General features: G+C 53.6%; 1 protein-coding gene across 1 annotated transcript in view; it reads right to left on the reverse strand.

Annotated features, from left to right (window-relative positions):
• Nucleotides 1-879: 879 nt before the first annotated feature.
• ATP2C2 (ATPase secretory pathway Ca2+ transporting 2) overlaps nt 880-14878 on the reverse strand; it is a 94478-nt gene continuing 80479 nt past the window's right edge. The window contains 11 exon segments of the mRNA XM_010355630.2: nt 880-3032; nt 4485-4626; nt 4802-4900; nt 6774-6921; nt 8118-8234; nt 8316-8384; nt 9761-9870; nt 9872-9928; nt 11390-11440; nt 11526-11623; nt 12664-12834. Coding sequence (XP_010353932.2) covers nt 2914-3032; nt 4485-4626; nt 4802-4900; nt 6774-6921; nt 8118-8234; nt 8316-8384; nt 9761-9870; nt 9872-9928; nt 11390-11440; nt 11526-11623; nt 12664-12834 — 1181 coding nt within the window. The 3' untranslated portion in view covers nt 880-2913.

Below are 14878 nucleotides of genomic sequence, written 5' to 3' on the forward strand. Positions count from 1 at the left end.
CTAGTTTGAGAGTTTTTATTACAAATGGAGATTGAATTTTATCAAATGCCTTTTCTGCATTAACTGATGTAACCATGTGTTTTTCCTTCTTCAGACTATTAATATAGTGAGTTATCCTGGTTTTTGAATGTTGAACTTTTGAATGTTTGAATTCCATTCCTCAATTAACCCCACCTCGTCATGGTGTCTTACATTCTTTGTACCTGGCTAGATCTGATTTACTAACATTTTGTTGAGGATTTTCGTGCATCTATTCATAAGGGATGTCAGTCTCTAGCATTTTTCTCTAGTTTTGGTATCAGAGTGATTGTTGGCCTCATAAGATGAGAAGTGCTCGGTCCCCTTTTAGTTTTGGAATACAGTGTATGGAATTGACGTTTCTTTACAAGTTTAGTAAAATTCACTAGTGAAATCGTCTGGCTTCAGAAACTGCCTTTTTTGGAAGGGTTTCAACTTCAGCTTGTCTATTTCATCTTCAGTGAGTTTTAGTAGTTTTTGGTTTTCAAGGAATTGGTTTATTTCATCCGATTTGTTGAATTTAGGTACATAAAGATGTACATAGTATTATTTCTTATTATTGTTGGAATATCTTGAAGGGTTTGTGATATACTTTTTCACTCTTGACATTGGCAATTTATCTTCCCTTTTTTGATAAGCTTCTTGCAAGACTGATAGTTTTATTGATCTTTTCAAAGAACTAGGTTTTGATTGATTTTCCTCTATTTTTGCTTTTGCGTTGGATTTCTGCTTTTTATTTTGGTGACTGTTTCTGTGCTACTCGTGGATGGGTATTCTACAAATGTAAATCGAGCTAAGTTGCTTAATGGTGGTGTTCAAGTCTCCTGTGTCCTTAATGAAAAGAAGGTCTTAGTTTTAATGTAGTCTAATTTATATTTTATTGTTAGCATTTTGTGTCTTATTACAGTTTTATCCCTAAAGTTTTATATGGTATAAGCAAGAGTTAAGAGTAATTTTTGTTGTTATTGTGAATATCAATCGAACCTGGTTTTTTGATCACTTATTTTTGAATGGGAAGTAAGTTTCTTGGGCCAGCAACGTGCCAAAGGATCCTGAAAAGTAGAGCAGAAAGTATCCCTGACTCAGGGGGAAGCACCCCTTAGCAGACTGTGTAAGTGGCACAATTCAGCCTTGACCTCTTAGTGGTTCCATGGGTTGGCAGCTTCTGGGAAGACAGCCCCACTGCTCAAAAGGTTTCTTCTCCAGCCCAGCCAAGCCCTATGTCTGCGTCTCACTAGGAATGGCCGTCTCTGCATCTCCTCCTGTGGCCCTGGTGTCACAGGTTGGGTTGGAGAAGGGCTTCTTCCCAGGCTTTGAATCCTACCATGGAGGACTTTGGACTCTGCCTGGAACCCAGGCAGGGGGTCCACTCTGACCTTCCTTATCTTGGTCCGACCCAGCTGTTACCACCCCTGGTAGCCCTTTTCATAGCTACTGTGGCTGGGTGCATTGGTTACTTTTATCTGACAACTTGGCCAGGCCAAGTTGATTTTCGTCAAACACTGGTCTAGATGGCACTGCGTGACTAACATGTAAGTCCGCAGATTTGAAGTGAAACAGATTATCCTTCGTAATGTGAGTGGGCCTCGTCCAATCAGTTGAGGACTACAAGAGGAAAAGGCTGAACTCACTTGAGGAGGAGGAAATTCTGCCTCCAGCCTGCGTCCCCAGCTCTTCCCTGGGTCTCCAGGATGCTGGCCTGCCCTCAAGATGTTAGACTTGCCAGCCCCACAAATCCTATGAACCAGTTCCTTAAAACAAATCTCTGCATCTCTCTCCATCCTGTTGGTTCTGTTTCTCTAGTGAGGCCTGACTAGTAACTGGGGGGTTCTATCTCTGGCCTCATTTCCTGAGAGATGGGGACGGAGTTCCCCTTCTGGTTCTCTTTAGTGGTTCTAGCGTGGCTTCAGGCAGAAGAACAGCATGGTGACCTCCTCTGCCACGTGGAAGAGCAGATCCGTTTTTGGAAGTCTGTGGGGCAGTGGGAAATCAAGCTCGTCTGCAGGAAGCAGGAGACACTGCTGTTCCTGATTCCAGAGAGGAGGGCCACTTTCTGAGAGAGAATCTTGCTTTGTTGCCCATGCTGCAGTACAATGGTACAATCTCTGCCTCTAGGACTCGAGCCATGCTTGTGCCTCAGCCTCCCGAGTAGCTGGGATTAACAGGTACGCATCATCAGGCCTGGCTACTTTTTTTTTTTTTTTAGTAGAGACAGGGTTTTGCTGTGTTGGCCAGGCTGGCCTCAAGTGATCTGCCTGCCTTGGCCTTGCAAAGTGCTGGGATTACAGGTGTAAGCCACCATGCCCAGCCCTACTCTATCTCCAAAAGCCTTCCCATAGGCCATTCATGATGGATTGCTGCTCACCCCACGTGGCCATTAACACACAGCTGTGGGTTTCCAACCTGGCCCCTTGTATGAAAAACCCTAGGTAAACACGTCAAAAGAATAATAGCCCCTGGCATAGCACTTTATTTAAAAAAACCCTCATTTTATGATGAGGAGGTGGGGCCTCCAGGCAGACAAGTGACCATCCTACCCACTACCTCTCAGAAGCCCCATGTATCTGGCACGAGTGGCCTGCCTTACTGCAAGCTGTGGCACAGATACCTATATAGACGTGGTTAATAAAAATCATTGTGATTTAATAAATAGTGTGATGTTTCCGGACAGGCCCCTCCCTGTCTGTCCCAGAGCCAGTGGGAGTGCTGGATGGATGTGGACCTGGGTCCCTGGAGCCCACGAGATGCCTGCAGCGCTCCCAGGAGGAAAACCTGAGTCACTGACAGAAGGCTGCGGCATCCGTCCTAAAAGTCTCCCCTGAAGAGTAGACACCGCAGGGGCCACAGGCACATCCAGATCGAGATGTTAGGGAAGGTGCCGCAGAGTGAGGGCCACTACACATCTTCATGGTGCGTCTGGACTCTCTGGGTGCTGCAACAGTGTTTTTCGTATAGTTTGAGGAGCTCTGACAACATGAAGACAGATGAGGCCAGTCCAGTTAAAAACAGCAGATCTGCCAAAGGGGAAAACAGAAAAGGGTCAGAGAGCGCACAACACAGCTCTGCCGCCCCGGTAGGAAGCTCCTTCCCTGAACGTCCTCCTGATAAAGTGAGAGGTGCAGAGGACCAGCCCTTTTCATTACCCCCAAGGCAGGGAGATTTTCCCAACCCTGGATCCAAAATGCTACAGTTCCAGAAGGCCCTGCCCATCTTTCAAGGCAAGCTCCAGGCAGCTCCAGAGCACAGGGTGGGTCCAGCCGGCAGCTGGGGGCAGGTTATGGACTTGGGCTGGAAGGTGAATGAAGTTTCCTTTCCCGACAGCACCTGTTCCAGCACGCTGGTGCTTGCAAATGTCCTGAGTGACCAGTCTGGGCTCCCTGTCCAGTGCACCCTGCCACATTCCCTGGGATGAATTCCCAGCGTCTTCCTCTGCTCCCGTCATATGCTGTAGTGAGGAATGACCCCTGGCCCCCTGTTGCGATGCCTCCCAACACACGAGCTGCCAAGCACAACCCCTTCAGCCGTGGGAAGACGGCCTCCTTCCCAGCAGGTGGAAACCTCCAGTGAGGACATTGTTTTGGGGGTTGCTGCTGTCTGTTCCTGCAGGGCATCGCTGGTGACCCACACTGCTTTTTGGAGGACAGGGCAGAGTTGACCATCCCAGTCTTGCCTGGAACTCATAGGACCGTTGTCACTGCAGCCTCAGGCCTGATGGATAATCCCACGCCCCTCCAGATCTGAGCCACGACCCACTCTGAGCCCTGCCAGCGAGGGTGGGCCCATGAAGGCTGCCTCACCAGCCTCCCTCGTCCTCTGCTCTGTGGGGGTGACTGTCAGCACCTTGGGGAGAAGGGTGGGGTCGATGATTTGCCCCTGGCTCCCTCTTCCCTCCAACCCTGCCCCCACACCTGCCATCACTACAGCTTCAGAGAAGGGTGACACGTTCACTTGGCTGAGGCTGTCAAGGAGTTCCCTGGGCTCCACACCACGGCGTGTGCCCTTGGAAAGCCATGGTGACTGAATCATGCCCCTTTCAGCCAAAACCAGAAGACAGACCAGCTCCCTGTCTTCAGGTGACCAGAGCTCTAAGTCGCATTACTGGCCCCAGGATCAAGTCCAGGCTCCCCAGTCCCAGGCTGAGTCCAGGCCTTGCACAGCTCCCTCCACGTGCTCTGAGCCTCTAGCCCGACACCTGTGATGCTGATGCCCCTTGGACCCCAGTCCCTATTCCTGAGCAAGGGGCCTCTTCCTGGAGGTTTCTGTGTGTCCTCTGTGCCCCCCTCACATCAGCCACATTAGAGTCCCTTCTTGTGAGGGCAGAAAGGCCCTGAAGAGAGAGCCAGCCCCTGCTGAGTTCCGCTTTCCTGCGCTGGCCCCTCCTGGGCTGCAGCTCCCCGCCTGGCAGCTGGCGTGCCCCCCACGGCCCTGGTCTGAGGTCACCTGTCGTTCCTGTCCCTGCCACTCACCGAGCACTCCCAGATTCTCCGTCTGGAAGACCCTCTGCAGCGGGGGGATGTAAATGACCGCCAGCTGCCCCAGGATGGACCCGAGGATGGAGTAGAGGAACATGCGATTCCCGAGAAAGCCGATCTCAAATATCAGCTTGGTCTGCAGGGAGAAAGTCACATGGGGGATTGTGTGCTGTCCACAGCCCAGGTCCAGGCAGGAGAGCTCTGGCTGCCCACGCTGAGCCAGAGCCGCTCAATGCTGGGGGCAGGGCTGGGGCACTGCTGTCAAGAACACACCGCAGCTCTGCAGCAAGGAGGGTCAGCCCTGGTCTCACCTGAGAGCGGCAGGTCAAGGCGTTGAAGAGATCGAAAAACACAAAGCAAGTGAAGGTCATGGTCGTGGTGCGGGGAGTGCTCGCTCTGTCTTCAGGCATCTGGAAGGCAAGCGCACGGGCGAGAGGTTAGGCGGGACGAGACGTCATTCATCCTGAACCAAAGGGCACAGGCCTGCCTCACGGCTCCTGGGGCACGGCAGGGGGCCACTTATAAGCTCAGTAATAGGAATGGGTCACACAGCTTCCTCCAGGTGTGAGGTCAGTGGGTGCCACACCAGGGTCTCCCCAGCACATGCTGGTTTGCTGCCACGAGGATGGGGGCGGGGCACCCACAGACAGAAGAAACACCTCCTCCTCCAGGAAGTAACTGTCTCCCAGGGAGGTGGCGCCTCTCCAGTTAAACCCGCAGAGTGAACGTCACTTCCTACAAGGAAGGCTGAAGGATGGCTGATGCCCAAGGCGATGAGAGCCTGTGAGGGGACCGAGTGCAGCTCTATGAGAGAAACGCTGGAGTCCTGCCTAGCTCTGAGCCCTGCAGGGTCTCAGGGGTGGGCGACATTGCAGGGTATGGCCAGAGCTGAAGTGAGACCAGCCCACGGTCAGAAGCTCCTGGGCAGTTTCTTTTTTTTGAGACGGAATCTCACTCTGTCACCCAGGCTGGAGTGCGGTGGTGCGATCTCAGCTCTGCCTCCCAGGTTCAAGGAATTCTCCCACCTCAGCCTCCTGAGTAGGTGGGACTACAGGCACCCAACCATGCCTGGCTAATTTTTGTATTTTCAGTAGTGACGGAGTTTCACCGTGTTGGCCAGGCTGGTCTTGAACTCCTGACCTCAGGTGATCCACCCGCCTTGGCCACCCAAAGTACTGGGATTACAGGTGTGAGCTACCATGTCTGGGTCATGTTTGTGTTTTCAGTAGAGACAGGGTTTTGCCACGTTAGTGAGGCTGGTCTTGAACTCCTGTGATCTTGAACTCAGGTGATCCACCTGCCTCAGCCTCCCAAAGTGCTGGGATTACAGGTGTGAGCCACCACGCTCAGCCAGCAGTTCTCACCTCAACTTGCCACCACCTGAGGAGAGGCTCCTCTGCCTGGCCGGGGCAGCAGGCCATGGATACCCTCCTGCACTCGGTGGCCACACCACAGGGCTAAGTCATGAGCTTGCAGCTGAGTCTCCTGGAGCACGTGTGTTAAAGTGGAGACAGAGGCAGGGCCTGGCAGCTCAATTCTTAGGGGTGCAGGGGTGCTGACGCCACTACTGGGACCCCACTCTGAGGACCACCGGGTTGGCCCATCTTTTTCACCTCAAGCTGGACACGCGCAGGGCCTTCACGGCCTTCCCAGGCCAGTAAGAAGGCAGGGGAAACAGCTGTTCTGCTTGGGACAGACGGAGAGCAGGAAAAATGGATGCAGGGTACCTGGCTAGGGTCCCTCCCCCTTCCTGCACATGTGCGACCTGCAGTGTGGTCACAGGGGTCACCTGCCTCATTGCCCACCTAGGTCATTGCCCATCCTGTCCCAGAGCTCCCTGAACCTGCAGGCCTTGAAAAGGCCCAGACCCGGCCTAGAGCTGAAGCAAACAGTCACCTCTAGAGCATAACACAGGAGGATCTTTAGCACGTTTCAGATTGTTTGCTGGTGACAAGGGAACAGGGGGCATCCTGTCCCATGAAGAAAGAAACCTGATGTACGGGGCCTCATGTACGTTTCAACTCCCGTCTTGGCAAAGTCATCCCCACCCCGCCGGCCTCTACAGTTCCCAGGCACACACCTGGCGACCTCCCTTCCTTCAGGGGTCACCCAGTCCCTTTGCCTCATGCTCCCCGTCCCTCTGATGGCACCACATTGTCCTCTGTATATACATGTTTGCCTCTCCCAGATGTGAGCTGGGGCAGGGACTGCAGTCCGCAGCATCTGCATGGCCCCAGGACTTGGAGAACTCTTACAGAACAAGAGGGGGCGGCCCTCGCTCACCTCCTTCCAGAAGATAAAGAGGGTCCCGCTGATGATGACAACTGCGGACATGAAGATCTTCAGGACGAGGGCTCTGCTGAGGATGGTGTCCCCCACACTCCGCGGTGGCTGCCTGAGGGTGTCTTTGTCAACGGGCTCTACCCCCAAGCTGCTCCAAACAAGACACAGACACTTTTGAAATGAACCAGGAATAAAATAAAGGAGCCTTGAGACAGCCGTGCATAAGCCTCCCAGGCCAAGTGGGCACAGCGGGCAGGGCCAGGCATTTGCTGAACGCCCCCAGGCATCACACCTGCCCTCCTCGGTGCCTTCCTTCCAGAAGCCCCAGAGCCTGAGTTCATAGGCAGCTGTGCCCCTCCATCTGTCCCGCAGGCTGAAGGAAGACCACCCACTGAGGCTAACCACACACAGTTCCATACACCCAGGCGATCTCCATCACCATGAGGCGACCCCCCACATTGAGCCTGGAGAAACAGGCTCCAGGTTCCGCCCTCTGCAGGGCCCCTCATCAGCTGAGACCTGCCTCCTACCAATTCCACACAGCAGGGTTGAGGCTAGACCAGCAGCAGGTGGCATAGTGGGAGCAGCTCAGACCAGCTTCGTGCTCCCAGGGAGAGCTGGCAGGAGAGGTAACCCTCACACTTGGCTTTGGGGACGCAAATGAGGACTCTCTTTCCCTTGGCAGCTGTCACTGGTAATAACAGCAACACTGAGCTCCAGCGGAAGCAACGTCGGCTCTGCGCTCACACGGTTACGCACGCATGGCCACATGGGTCCCCTGACTCCAAAGTACATTCCTTCCCCCACACCACTTGGCTGGCCGGTTGAAGGCGATATTAAGGAGCAGTGGACTCCTGAGCACCTACTGGGTAGCAAGGTGCTTTAGACAGCAGGGATAAAACACAAACTCCACCTCCACGAAGCTGATGTTCTAAAGGGGAGACAGATCACGATCAGACCCATAAGGAAAAGTGTGTATCTTCCTCTCTAGGGAAAAATACAACAGGGTGAGGGTATTGAGTGGGAGTGCAATCAGGGAAGACTTCCTGAAGGCAGTGACTGGAATGAAGAATTAGAACGAGCAAAGCAGGTTGCCCAGGGAGAGCATCCAGGCAGAGGGAGTGGGAAATTCCATCCTCGCCCAGACCTGCTGGCCCAGGTACTTTCTCCTCTGCCTTCTACTCCCAGTCTCACTCCAGTGCAACACACTTCAGTTTTCTGGGAACTCCTGATGGAAAGCGGCAGTGTGTGTTCATCCCTGTAGCCTTAGGGCACAGCCAGCAGCCCCAGGCAGCCCCGCAGCGGGGTAAGGAGACACAAGGCTCCCAGCTGGCCCGGCCTTACCTCTGCGCCGGCGGCCCATCCATGATGATGTTGATCCACAGGATCTGCATGGCGTTGAGGGGGCTGGGCAGGTTGAACACAGTGGACAGAGTGATAAGACTGAGGGCGGAGATGCTCCTGCAGGCCACATGCAGCCAGTCAGCGGCCGCCCGCCAGGCGTGGCCCTTAATGACACTCGGAATGCCGGCCTCTACTTACGTGCTCAGCTGGAATCGGACAAAGTTTTTGATGTTGTAAAAAATCCCCTTGCCTTCCTCCACCGCATTCCTGCAAGGGAAGAGAGCCGTTTACTCACAGAGAGGGCCTGCGGGAGGGCTCAGCCAGTGCGTTGGTTGCTGCAAGGGGCAGTGGGGACTTGCCCAGATGGACGCTGTACTTGGACCTCTGCTGGTTCCCCTTGCTGGCATTCTTGGGGACACATTTGTAGGAGATGGCAGTGTTCTAACAGGTGCCCCTTGGTCACTGGGAACTGATCCTCGCGCCATGTTCGCCTTTCTGTGCCAAGGGTACACTTGATACCTCCAATTAGGCCATCAATTACTCTTCTGCCGAGCCCAGGGATCCAACCCTGCCCAGACTCCCGAAGTGCTCCGTGCATCTCAGCGATTTACCAAAGAGAAGAGAGAGACGCAGCACAAGTTAGGCCTAAAAATGAGCTCTGGGGGACGGTAAGGAGGGAGGGATGGGGAGATGAAGGACATCGCTTACTTCTGTCTTTAGAAGGCTCTTCGCAGAAGCCCTTTTACACCTTGACCTGGGGTCACGCATGTAGAAAAATCATCTGTGCACCGCGCCCCGTCCCCGCCAGATTTTACTAAAAAATTTTGCAAAAGATCTATAGAGCTGAAATGACTTTTTTTTCTTTTTTTACTAAGTGTGTTAAGGCTTCCTATGACGAATCAATTGTGGAGACAGCTTTGTAAAGTGCACGATCACATCTGGCCTCAATATTTGTTCATTTGGATTTTTTGATATCAGGTTTAAAAAAGTTTTCCCTCACCCCCAACTACTACGATTTGCTTATGAGGACAGTCTTAGAACTAATTAAAATTAGATCCAGAGGGAAGGTAAATGTATTAAGAAAAAAATACAGAAAAGTGAAATGGAACGAATAGTTTTGTGTAAACCCAGAACCTAAAGAGCACCTCGGTGGGGAGCGGTGGGGGTGTTTCCACTCAGGTCTCTTTTCAATACATGAAAATTATATGTCGACACGTGAGCCTTACACTGAAGATGCTCACTGTAATCCTTTCTCACCCGACACTCAACTGCGAGCATGTATTTATTTGGACACAGGTTTTCCTTACAGATTCAGCTGCTCCCCACCAGCCTGAGCCCGGCGGGCATTCCCAGGAACACATGAAATGCACCCAAGGCAGTAAGTCCCATCTCTGCTTCATGTCCGTGACATTCCCCTGGGTGCAGCATGCGACCAGCCCCAGGGGCCGTGGACCCCATGACTGTGCTATGAGAGGCACTTGGTGTTTGGGGTTGGGGGCACCTGCCACACTGACGAGCCCCGAGATTCAGCTCTCCCTGGGGACTCTGTGAACCCCCTCTGTCTCCACAGTAGCAGGTCCCAGGGAGAAGCTGGTGGCCCCAGGCATTTTTGCAACTAAAAATCTACCAGAAGGGCGGCTTACATGATGGCTGAGAAGTCATCGTCCACCAGGATCATGTTGGCGGCCTCTTTACTGACGTCCGTCCCTGTCTGCCCCATGGCGATCCCGATGTCTGCAGACTTCAGGGCCACCTGCGTCGTTCACCCCATCCCCAGTCATGGCCACGATTGCCCCTGACTCCTGCAGAGCCTTTGGAAAGAGCAGGCAATGAAGCCTGCAGCCCGAGGACCAGCTCGCAATGCCCGGCCACGCACACCCTGTGGCCAGCCACAGAGCCCTCTGTCTGGAGGGCACGTGGACTTTGAATCCCAGCTTCACCCACATTAGCTGTGGGAATTGGGTGAGCTCTTGACCCTCTTGACCTCAGTTTCCCCATCTGCAAAGTAGAAGCAACGGTTCCTTCTTCCCAGGGCTGTAGTGAGGCCCAAACTGAGATGGCGGATGTGACGGTGCCCAGCACGGTCAGGAAAGGCTCATAAAGGTGATCCATCCCCAGTAGTAAATAGTAATCAACAGTGTGGCCCTGGACACCATGAGGTACCTGGTAAGCATGACTACCTTCTTTGAGGAGTAACTCACGTAGGGATTTACTCCGTAGAGCTAAAAATGACATGAAAGAAGAAAGCCCATCTACTAAAAGAGCTCAAGGGCAAACTTTCAGAGCACAGGCGAGAAAACCAAGCACATTTTCTACCTTTTTTTCATATGCAGGGTCAGAAAAATCACATCAGCTCTTTATTGGGCACCTGCTGTGTGCCAAGAGCTTCATGGGCCTGGCTTTGTTTAATTCTCTACCAACCCTGTGAATTAGCTGACGGCATTAATAGTTCCCCCATTTTACAGGTGAGGAAACAGAGGCACAGAGTTGAATGACAGGAATAATGCCAAAAAGCACCCAGCACTTTGGGAGGCCAAAGTAGGTGGATCACCTGAGGTCAGGAGTTCGAGACCAGCCTGGCCAACATGGTGAAACCCTGTCTCTACTAAAAATACAAAAATTAGCCGAGTGTGGTGGTGCAGGCCGTAATCCCAGCTACACGGGAGACTGAGACAGGAGAATTGCTTGACCCTGGGAGGCAGAGGTTGAAGCAAGCCGAGACTGTGCCACTGCACTCCAGTCTAGGTGACAGAGCGAGACTCCGTACCTCCAACCCACCCCACTCCGACCCCTCACAAAGAAAAACGAAAAAGACAGCTTCTGTTGTAGTTTTTCCCTTTGCATTATGCAATTACACTTCCCAGTTTTCAGTGTATGTGGCAAGGGTCCCCCAGTTCTCCCCTCCTCCTTAAAAGGCTCCCCAGGTTTAGTGAGGTTCGTGTCCACCCAGCTAGAAATGACACTTCCCAGCATCCCCTGCAGCTAAACCTGGGCCCATGACTGCGTTCTCGCCAAGGGGGCTGTGAGCACAAGTGACAGTGGCAACTTCAGAGCCTCGTCCTCTGCAAGGGAGCTGCCCGCATGCCCCTGCTCATCCTCTTCCCCTCCCCCTGGCTATGAAAAGGTAACCTCTGGGGAACTGCCCCGGACCTAGAGAAGGAAGCCACGGCCGGGCCCTGCACTGTCACCCGACAGACGCATGAGCTCCTTGAGCCACAGTGTCTCTGGCCCGGCCCCAGCAGCGCAGCCTGTGCCCGCCTCACCCAGCGAACCTTGATGATTTTGAGCTTGTGCTTCGGGCTGGTCCTGAAGAACACGGACACCTGGACGTAGAGATGTGGAAGGTGAAGAATCAGATTTCAGAGCTGTGACCCAGCCCCGCCGCCAGCCTTGCCTCCGGGGACCCACCTTCCCCACGCGGTCGGCCAGCTCGCCCTTCTCCACGCTATCCACCTCCTCCCCAGACATGGCTTTCAGCTTCCCGTTGCACAGGCCGATGTTTCTTCCTTCAGGAGAACCTGTTGTGAGGGTCTGCTCCGAGGCCCCCGTCCCCACCCCTCACTCCCGGCCCTACCTCGGCCACGGGGAATACCAAGAATAAAACCATGCTGGAGACCCCTTTACTGAGGACCTACTATGTTGCATGGCCTTGGTTCTATCCACAGGATTAACTTACACGAAATGCCTGATTATCCCCACTTTAAAGGTGAGGAAACACAAGTGACTTTGCTGAGGACACACAGCTGGTAAGGAGTAACACTGGAACCCAACACGGCTCTGATTCCAAAGCCCATGAACCTTTTTACAGCACCAGGCTGTGACAACCCATATAATAGTAACTGGAGGGGCTGGGCGCAGTGGCTCACGCCTGTAATCCCAGCACTTTAGGAGGCCAAGGCAGGCGGATTCCCTGATGTCAGGAGTTCAAGACCAGCCTGGGCAACACGGTGAAATGCCATCACTACTAAAATACAAAAAATTAGCTGGGCATGGTGGCAGGCGCCTGTAATCCCAGCTACTCAGGAGGCTGAGGCAGGAGAATTGCTTGAACCTAGGAGGAGAGGCTGCAGTGAGCTGAGATTGTGCCACTGCACTCCAGCCTGGGCAACAGAACAGGATTCCATCTCAAAAAAACAAAAGTAACTAGAGGAGGACGGCTGCTAGCCCTGTACTGATGAAGACTGAGGGTCAGAGTGGTTCAATGATTTGCCAGGGGTACACAGCTAGAGGCAGAAGGGAGACTGAAACTGTGCATGGCCATGATGCTGCCTGTGAAGACAGTGGAGGAAAAGCCCCTGACACACAGTAGGTCCTCAGTATCCATGAGGACTTTTCCCCTTTTGCAGAACCTGCCAGCATTTCAGAAACAGGAAACACCTCGGAAATTGGAATGCTGGCCCACGAATGCTCAGCGTCTTTTCTAAGCCCACAGGGCTAGGTGTGAGCACTCCTGACCAAGTTTGCCGAGGCTTCCCTTTGGTTGCAGCCCTGCATTGTAAAGGATGGACGGGTCCTTTCATCCTCACCCCCACTCTGTCCCGGTTACCTATGGCCAAGGCCGTCTCCAGAGCATCTCCCGTTATCATCTTCACGGACACGCCAGACTCGGAGAGAACCTGAACTGCTTCCTTCACGCCAACTCTTGGGGGGTCAATGATGCCCACGAGACCCAGAAATGTCAGCCGCCCCAGCTCGGGCCCAGAAGCCAGAGCCAGAACTGAGGAAAGAGGGGGAGGAAGGAGGGATCACCAGGGGCTCAGGGGCCATCTGTTTTTGTTGTTTCTGTTTTTTTGTTTTGTTTGTTTAGAGGGAGTTTTGTTCTTGTTGCCCAGGCTGGAGTGCAGTGGTGTAATCTTGGTTCACTGCAACCATTACAGGCATGCGCCACCAGGCCCAGCTGATTTTTGTATTTTCAGTAGAGACAGGGTTTCTCCATGTTGGCCAGGCTGGTCTCAAACTCCTGACCTCAGGTGATCCGTCCACCTCAGCCTCCCAAAGTGCTGGGATGACAGGTGTGAGGCAACATGCCCAACCCTTTGTTAGTCCCCAGCCAGCCTCCACCATGGCCCAGATCCTCCTCGGTCTGCGGAGGGCTTGGGCATCAAGTCCCTAGACTGAAAGGGAGGACAGAGATGCCTCCAGTGGCTCTCAGGCCTGCGCAGATGCACACCAGACAGAGAGGGGAGCCAGAAACAGCCGCACAGCAGAAAATACCACTGCTGTCCGCTTGATAGGGTTTGACTGTGTCCCCACCCAAATCTCATCTTGAATTGCAGCTCCCATAATTGGCACGGGTTGTGGGAGGGACCGAGTGAGAGAGAACTGAATCACGGGGGTGGTTCCCCACACTGTTCTGTGGCAGTGAATTCGTGCCATGAGATCTGATGATTTTATGAGGGGTTTCCCCTTCGGCTTGGCTCTCATTCTCTCTTGGCAGCTGCCATGTAAGGCGTGCCTTTCACCTTTGCCGTGATCACCAGGCCTCCCCAGCCACGTGGAACTGTGAGTCCATTCAACCTCTTTTTCTTTATAAATTACCCAGTCTCAGGTCTGTCTTTACCAGCAGCATGAAAACAGACTAATACACCACTCATGGTATAAGACCCACCCCACTTCCCAACAAAAGTGGCCACAGAAACCTATTTGAGCTGGCCCAGAATGGGACATGTGAGGTGCAGTAGGATAGGACATTTCTGACAGTTCTTGCCCTCATTTGCTCTGTGCTAACTCATTTTGTCATCGCCAGCAGACGTGGGGGAGCTGCACAGAGGTTAAGAAAAATTGACAGGGGAGCGACCCAGCTGAGGGGACTCTTGCTGTGAGCTTGCCCTGGGCCTTGACTCTCTTTTGGTGGCACAGAAGCCAGGCCCAGCTCCTGCCAACCGGGTGATCTGAGAGGGTGTGGTGGACTTTTCACCTCACTGACACCAAAGACAGGGCTGGCATCCCTCCTGCACCAATGACACTGCTGCTCTTCCTCCCCTTTTCCAATGGCCCCCCCTCCCTGAAACTGGGCTTTGCCAACCCAGGAGCATCCCCTGCTTCTAGTGGCCACCTGGCAGCCCTCTGTCCCCAGAGGTCCTCACTCCTGCCTCCGTGCTTCCCTCACCCCGACTCTCCTTCTCGCTCCGTGGGGTTTGTCATCTTCCCCTGGATGTGTGTGGAGTGAGGGGTCTCAGAGCCCAAGACAGGATTCACTGACTCTTCCACTCCTCACAGCTATCACTCCAGGGGATCTAGCAGGTTGGGGCTTCTCTGAGTCACCCGGGCACTGCCCCAGGCCTGCCAGGCAGCAGGCATCAGTTCACGGTCACCTGCTGAGGAATAACATCCCTTCTCTTCTCAGACCAGACACGGGTTGGAAAAACGCACAGGCCTTCTCTAAGGCCAGTTCCCAGGTTGTAGCTTTCCCAGCCACAGGTGGGAGACAAGTCCATTTGTAAACACAAAAGGACCTGTGTGTGGACTGGGGGACACAGGAAAAGGTCTCACTGTTCCTCTGCCACTGACCCATTCCCATTACGCTCTCCCCCAAAGCCTGGAGCAAGTCCCTGGAACGCGTCGTCATGCGCTGCAGCAGAGCAGCAGACATCCGGGCGAAGGCGCTGGCTGCACTAGGCCGGGCCGTCACCGGGGCTGCCAGGTGGGGATTCAGGGCGTGGCCTCACACAGGCACTTCATGGTGCCCAGCACACAGGTGGGGCCCAAGTGCCAGGAGCAGATTTAGAGGCCAGGGCCACGTGGGATGTTTACTTACTCAC

Source organism: Rhinopithecus roxellana, chromosome 20 (assembly GCF_007565055.1).
Source record: "Rhinopithecus roxellana isolate Shanxi Qingling chromosome 20, ASM756505v1, whole genome shotgun sequence".
Taxonomy (NCBI): domain Eukaryota; kingdom Metazoa; phylum Chordata; class Mammalia; order Primates; family Cercopithecidae; genus Rhinopithecus; species Rhinopithecus roxellana.